At 41.4% G+C, this 7486-nt stretch overlaps 1 protein-coding gene across 1 annotated transcript in view; it reads left to right on the forward strand.

Annotated features, from left to right (window-relative positions):
* LOXL4 (lysyl oxidase like 4) overlaps positions 1-6212 on the forward strand; it is a 211960-nt gene extending 205748 nt beyond the window's left edge. Inside the window, exon 15 of the mRNA XM_085606332.1 lies at positions 4218-6212. Coding sequence (XP_085462458.1) covers positions 4218-4288 — 71 coding nt within the window. The 3' untranslated portion in view covers positions 4289-6212. The remainder of the gene's footprint in view (positions 1-4217) is intronic.
* Positions 6213-7486: the final 1274 nt, after the last annotated feature.

Consider the following 7486-nt stretch of genomic DNA (forward strand, 5'->3'; position numbering starts at 1 on the left):
ACCAACATCATTGACACATTGTCCACAGAGCTGGTTGAACAAATGACCTCATCACCTGCTGAAATTGCTGCACTGATATTAGGGAGTTTTCTCTAGTTTCGTACAAGCAGGTAATCCAAATCAATATCTTCAGTAAAGTTATTGGATCCCCAAAAAGCTGGGAGAGGAATGGTGGACTCTGATTTCTCTTGGAGAAGAGCGATTAAAAATGTTACTCTGCCTCGCTATTGCTAGGGCTAAAGGCCTCACGGCAGCCCTAGCAATAGTGAGGCAGAGTAACATTTTTAGTGGGCTCAAGTTTTCCCCAGCCAGGACAATGTTTTTAGAAAAAGACATGAGCGGATATTACTTCACGCCTTTTTGTTGTATTCGTAAAAAGGCTACTGACACACAGAGCTGTGCTAATTTCACGTTCATTTCATCAAACTTGTGCTGCCCTGACGCATTTCGGCTGACTAATCAGCTTTGCTGACATAGCGAGATGCCATATTACACATATTATTAAAGTGCATTTGTGCTCCTTCTTACATAAACATAAACAACATACTACCACAACCAAGGTAGTATATGTAACGCCGAAAAAATAATAAAGTCACATTTAAATTCAACTCATAAAAATTGTCTTGAAATGTATCTCCTTAATTTTATAAATAATGGAAAACATGATTAGAATTGAACAAACGTGCTTTCTCCCTTGCACATGTTTACAGACATGCCCTAGTGGGCCAATATCAACATCTATCAATCACATATGCATAATATTTTACATAATCATACAGCACCTTATTACAAAAGGGCAAACGTGTTAAACGTAAAGTGCATTGGTGCATTTGTGCTATTAACTTAAAACCTGAAGCTGACACAAACTGGAATACTAAAAATGACTCAATTAATTTTCTTTCACTATTGCACCCATTACAATGTAGATTCAAAATAATCTATTACTCTATCTTCAACTATTTAAATAGATTTCAATACATGCACTTCCTATAATATGATCAATTTTCTCTAGTAACTAAATGGGGGGGTGTTAGATTTTTTCACAGAGGGGAATGGAGATCTTCATGCATGCTAAGGCACAAGTGTACTTTGGAATTAAGTTCAATTACCTATTTTGGCACCAACCTCCTGAATGCTTTTTCAGGATGTCCATCCCAAATATCTCTCGGTATGGAGTCTATCACAAAGTACTCCAGTTCTTTATCATTACTGTTGTGTACTTCCTCAAAATGGCGGACTACTGTATAACTCTTGTCTTTCTTTTTTTCCTGCTCTATATGTTGCAGTATTCTTTTGTGTACCTGAAAGATAATGCCACCCACATATTGTAGACCACATCTAAATCACATGATCACTCTCACAATGATATTGCCCTCTAATCTTCTGCAGGGTCTTATATAATGTGGACCTGAATTCTCTTTTGTTTACTCCATATCTGCAGGCCTACATTTATTACATTTTCTAAAACCACAATTGCCTCCTAACCAGGTCACTCTATTCCTTTTTTGTTTATGTTAGGAGGAGCACTAGTGCATTTAAATAATATGTGCAATATGTCACCTTGCTATGTGAGCAAGGTTGGTCAGTCAGCCAAACCGTGTCAGGGCAGCACGAGGTTAAAAAAATGTGAGACCTATAGCATTGCAAACAAACGGCTGCCATTGTCCGGGCTGCTTCGAAAGTGAAAGTGGGCGTGGCCCACCGAATGTAAGCAAAGAACGTCGTGCCTAACGAAGGAAAAACTCAATAAATAAATAGTACACGTACCGTGTAACAACCAAGTAAAGGGGCCAGTAGCTTAGGGAGGCTACAAATGACGACATGGCCGTACTAAGGAAGGACTAACAAGCCTATTTAGGAATCAGAAGACAGCATTTATGAAGAAGAAAGACACAAGCCAATGAAAAATATGGGCGGGCTACTCTTCTGTATTGAACTACAACAGATCATACCCAGAGCAGCGCTTGCGCGCTGGCTCAGCTCGACCTATAAAAAAGAGCACATCTATGAGTGTCTGCAGCCTTTTTACGAATACAACAAAAAGGGATGAAGTAATTTACATGTAGAAATCTGAATCCGTTTCGTGCGAACGCCACCCTCGATTAGGAGCACAGCAGTAGTCAGCACGTGTGGAATTTTATATCTATCTATCTATCTATCTATCTCTCGCTATATATATATATATATATATATATATATATATATATATATATATATATATATATATATATATATATATATATATATATATATAAAGAGAGAGAGAGGGAGAGAGAGAGAGAGAGGGATTAAATGTATCCCTCACACCCCCCGCCAAGGCCAGACCAACAGGCTTGGCCGATACTTGTTTACATCACTTCCCCAGCAGAGCACAAGGCAGCCATGGTACAGGATGGCTGCTGTCACCTCACAAGGGTGAGTTGAAGCTGACAGTTGGTAGCCACTAGATCTTTAGTGTGCGGTCACCAGTCTTTTTTACCTGTGCTTCTGAGAGAGTCTGTCTCTGCTTGCTTGTGCAAAATGTGTTTAATCTTTCCCACCCACCCCTATAAGTGTTTGTGGGGGTCAGGGTATGTATCATGAGTGTAGAAAGTATATTACATAATTTGGTAGCCTTGTTCCTTATCTGTCGAGTCCTGTGAGAATACGAGCACTCTAGCACAATATCATGTTGTCCTTGTGACGGTGTGCATACAGTCTCCCTCGTCTGGGAGTCTGAGGGTAATGCACATTTGCATCCTGCTATGACAGATCTTGCTTCAGAAGGAAATGGTGTAAAAAACAGAGTTGATTGCATGGAAGCTTCCTCCCAGTGCTCTACCCAGGCGTAACTTACATCTACCACTTAGTTTGGAAGTGTTTGTATGTTTTAAAATCCACACTCAGAAAGTTTACACTGTGTCTCTCAAATGCATACTTCCTTAGACCATTTGGTGTGTCTTCTTCAGTGCTCGACACTCAATTGGCTGGAATTATGATTTCAGAATGTGCCACAGTTTGTGATTGGCTCCCACTTCCCCTTAGTACCTTCCGGAATGGATACAAATTCCATCCAGAGCCAATGTTCTCTATGCATCAACGCACCTCAAGCAGCAGCTGGGAGATATATTTGACCAAGGCAAGAACATTATTTTCTCAAAGCTTGAATCTATGCTCATGACGTATGGAAACCCTGCTCCTGCCCTCTGCCCAGGATTACAAGAGAATGAGACGCCCACAGAGGAGCTACCTTGACCTGGGAAACAAAAGCAAGGAATAGTGTACAACGATGTACTTTGAAGATGACTTTACAAACTGAGATTACACTGAGCCACCGAAGTATACAGTTAGCTGGCAGGCTCTGAACCTGATGCCATCTGCATCACCTGACGGTTGAGGATATTTTGAGAGTCTCAAACTGCTGCACTTACTGTTGAGCCTGCCTTTACTATGCCTGATCTTGTGAGAACCAACATCATAACTGCACCAGCGCAGGTGGGTTTGCATGTTCAATGGAATTGTGCAGCAGGCATCAGGGGCGTATATCACAGGCCCCGCATCCCCCGAAGTGCGGGGGGGCCCCCAAGCTCCAGGGGGTCCCCTCAGCACTTCACTTTGGCCGGGGAGCTCCTGATAGAGTCCTGAGGGGGCCCCTCCACATACCTTGCAGGGGGGCCCCCTCAATTATCGTTACGCCACTGGCAGGCATTGGCCACAAGGCAAGGCCTACAGCTGGGTACTGCACTCAAATCACTGCAAGCAGCCCTAGATTCCAATCACATTTATCCCACAATGAACCTCTCATGGCACACAGTTCTGGAATTACGGTGACCAGTCTCAGCCATTAGAGGAAGGGCCACGCATTAACTCAAAGACAAGGATGAGGAGTTTAGAATATGCCCTGTGTTTCACTGATAGCTAACTGACTTGTTGGCAATAGGGAAGAGTAGCTATGGGTCTGGGGAGTTTGAAAAGAGTGCAGGTGGTGGCATTCATAGGTATTAGAAGGGGCAGTGTCTAACGCAGACCTTGCATCTGTTGTAGTATTCATAGATTGTGAACAGTAGATATTTTAGCACCCTGATTAGCTCATGTGCATTCAGTGGAAGGTATAATCAAATTTACAGTTTCATGTGCAGAACTGAACGGCATACCACAAGTGGGTTACTTTCTGGTTCAAAAGCCTCCGCAATATTTCCTGTATTACAAACTGACCATACTGTTTTGTTTCCTTACAGATGATGCCTATAGATCTGACCTGCAGGAGTCCTTTGAGCATCAACAGAGACTCACTAACAACCTTGTGTAAACCACAACTGACCGGCAGAAGAAGTGCCATGCCAAAAGACAGTTTTTTAAAGTACTTGTTCAAAACAAGATTTACAACTTTGCCACAACTTTAAGAAATATAGCAAATGTTCAGAACATATCCAAAGGATCCAGGAACAAACCCTAACAGCCATGCGCTGAAGGAGAAGCGAATGCTTCAGAATATAGAGCATGTGCAGCACTTTGGAAGGACCTTCTTTGATCATGAGTCAGTGCGGTGCAGTGCAGTCTACACTGTGTTGCCTCAGGAACTTCTGTGCAAGGAGTGACATCTACGATGGCTAACAAAGCTCTCTTTGACTATGACTATGGTCTGCAACTAGGAGTTCCACTTAAATGCATGGCAGAGAAACAATTGCATCAAAGAAGTGTGCTCAACTTGAGTCTCCATCTCGTGTGACCTCCATCTACCGTCACAACAGGTTTCATAGGATTTGTTCTCATCATCATTTGGATGTTCTCAAATGTATTAATTTGTGGCACAAACTTTCACACGAACAAGTGGAATATTGCTTAACGCAAGTCTTCTCGCTATTTTCATTGATCTACTTTAAAAATGTCTCAGAGAAAGTGGTAAATGTCCCAAATGCAGTGCTAACAGAAGACTATTTCCTCTCACCCAAAGCAATTGTGGGACAAGTTGAAGAACACTTTTGCTCTTAGTATTTATTGTGCAGATAGTCATGCTGGAAATTGTCCGCAATATGTACTGTATATCCACAAAATCACTTGCAACTTATTTGTACAATGCAAGAGGCAGAGCAGACCTGAGCGATGTGGATGTCTTCCATTGCCTCAGTGGACTCCTCTTACTTTGCCTCCATCTTGGACTCTTAGTCTTACAGGCGCAGTAAAGTCGGCAGCTGAAGCTTATCTTGCAAAACCCATGCCATTTTCTTAATAATCTCAAAGGTAGTATGCACGTTTTTGTTGAGATTTTAAACTGAGGAAATTTGTTTTTGACACATATAACACCAGCTCAGGGATTTAGGCAACCCCTGCTGTCTCACCTACATTTGGAAATAACCTTGAGGATGATGTGTGCTGTATTGTTTACACTGTGATGATGCGGATGAAGCGAAAAATGTAAAAGGGACCCTGTTTAATGATATGAGCAGCAAGGAAGAGGCTCAGGAGCGAAAATAAAAGCTCAATTTCGATTTGTTGGATTCAACCAATGTCAATGCAGCTCTGTGTGCCTCAAGCAGAGCTCGTGGTTCTTTTCCAGTGAGGACCAGCTACAAAGTGAAGGGCTGTGAAAATTAGGGGTGTGGGTAATTTGAAAGTTGAAGTTTGCAGAGTTTGTGAAATTTTTTATCTAAAACTTAAAAAAGAGAGGAGGAAACCTTATTCAAAAATAGGATTTGCTGGCCCCTCGAAAACTATGCTGTTTTGGAGACAAATTTTCTCTCGCAAAGTATTTCATGGAAAATCTCTCTCTTGAAATATTAGTTTCAGGACATCTGCCCATCAGCAATTCTGGAAGAGTGACACAAGTTGTCAAGTTTGTTACTATCCCAAACTTTGCAGGCAAACCTATACTTTCACACAGCCCCGTTGACACCTTTTGAAAGGAATTCTGAGCAGACATCACTTAAATTCGTCAGTAGAATCAAACATGCTTGGGTCTTTAATCATTCATTTCTGGTGTTGCCGTGCTATGTACAATATGTCAATTTTCATGCCTCACCTGATGGCATTGGGAAAGACTGAAAGAAGCCAAGGTGCTCTCTAAATGTATTTTAACATTTAATAGATATGTTTTGTTGACTGGAACATTGTACTGTAATGATTCTATATTCGCAAATAGGAAACCAATAAAAGAGGACAACTGGTGACATTAAGTTTCACCAAAGCAGGAGTGAATGTTGTTATTATTATAGTAATAAGTTTAGGAAATAAATACTGAAAGTTAGCCATAGAAACCACAAATGAAAAAAGCATATTATTTATTATACTTCTTAAGATGTCAGGGTTGCAGGATTTGTTTGCTTCGCATGTTTTATAATACAGATTAAGTATAATGAAAATCTCACACGGTATATTCTGTGTAGCCATCATAGAACACTACTATGTATATCTTAAAAATTCTGGTCTACTTTCATAAACGGGTGAACTGAAGAAACTGTGATTGGATGGATGGAGGGAGGAAGGAGAGGCAGGTCGGTCATCTGCCAGTCCATCTCCCCTCATATCTATATGTTGCCGCAGTCAGTTATTTGTTGACACCATAACTTGTGGACACCAAATAAAAACACAAGGAGACAATGCTACAACTCTGCGTTAGATTTCCAAAGGCCATACAACTGCCAATATACTGAAAACAGAGCGGAATGAATAGGTGGTGAAAACCCCCTACCAAAATGTACCCACTCTTATTCACTCCCAAAAGGGCCACAGTCTCAAAGTTTATTCGGAGGTTGTTTTCCACACGGTTCCACCTCATCTCCGACTGGTCGAACTTGACATACATCTCTGGAATCCTGTCCTATGGCTACACCGAATAACTTATTAAATTGATGCAACCAGTCACTAACTTTTTTGTCACTCTATACTGTACCTGGATAAGACAAATATTGTTACTGAGGGGAATTCAGCCACCCTCTGCCGCTTGTCATTCAGAATCAAATTACATGAAGCCCCATTAAATAGGAGCCGTGCTGTCAGCATGTGACTATGCCAACACTGGGACGCCATTGCACTGGTGTGCCCATAGATGCATGTCTTGGAGAAAGCGTATCACCCACTTATCTGCATCTGCACTTTCTCTTCACACAAACCCTTCCACGCCAGATACTCTAGCACTGTTATTGGATACAAGTAGCCTATCAGGTTGAGCTTTCAACCATTCCTACCCGACATATTAGAATTCAGTAAGTGTATTAATATTTCCATCACAGGTACAACTCAATAATAAACTCTCATAGTATGATTTAGCCCCTTCTCATATCAGCTCCAACAGTGTAGACGAGTTCTATCTTCATGAATTACTCTTATTTTGGCTAGATGCCTCAATGAGGTCTCACATTTTAAAGCTTGTAACTCTCTTTTAATCTTCTGTCCTCTGCAATAGCAATCTTCCCTGCTGTGTGGACCTGCTGGGATCTGCAAATATGAGCCAATCAGATATGGAGGATGACATCACCTTTGGTCTTCAACCACCAGAGCAGGAGTTCCA

The sequence above is a fragment of the Triturus cristatus genome, chromosome 1_2, assembly GCF_964204655.1.
Source record: "Triturus cristatus chromosome 1_2, aTriCri1.1, whole genome shotgun sequence".
In the NCBI taxonomy this organism is placed as follows: Eukaryota; Metazoa; Chordata; class Amphibia; order Caudata; family Salamandridae; genus Triturus; species Triturus cristatus.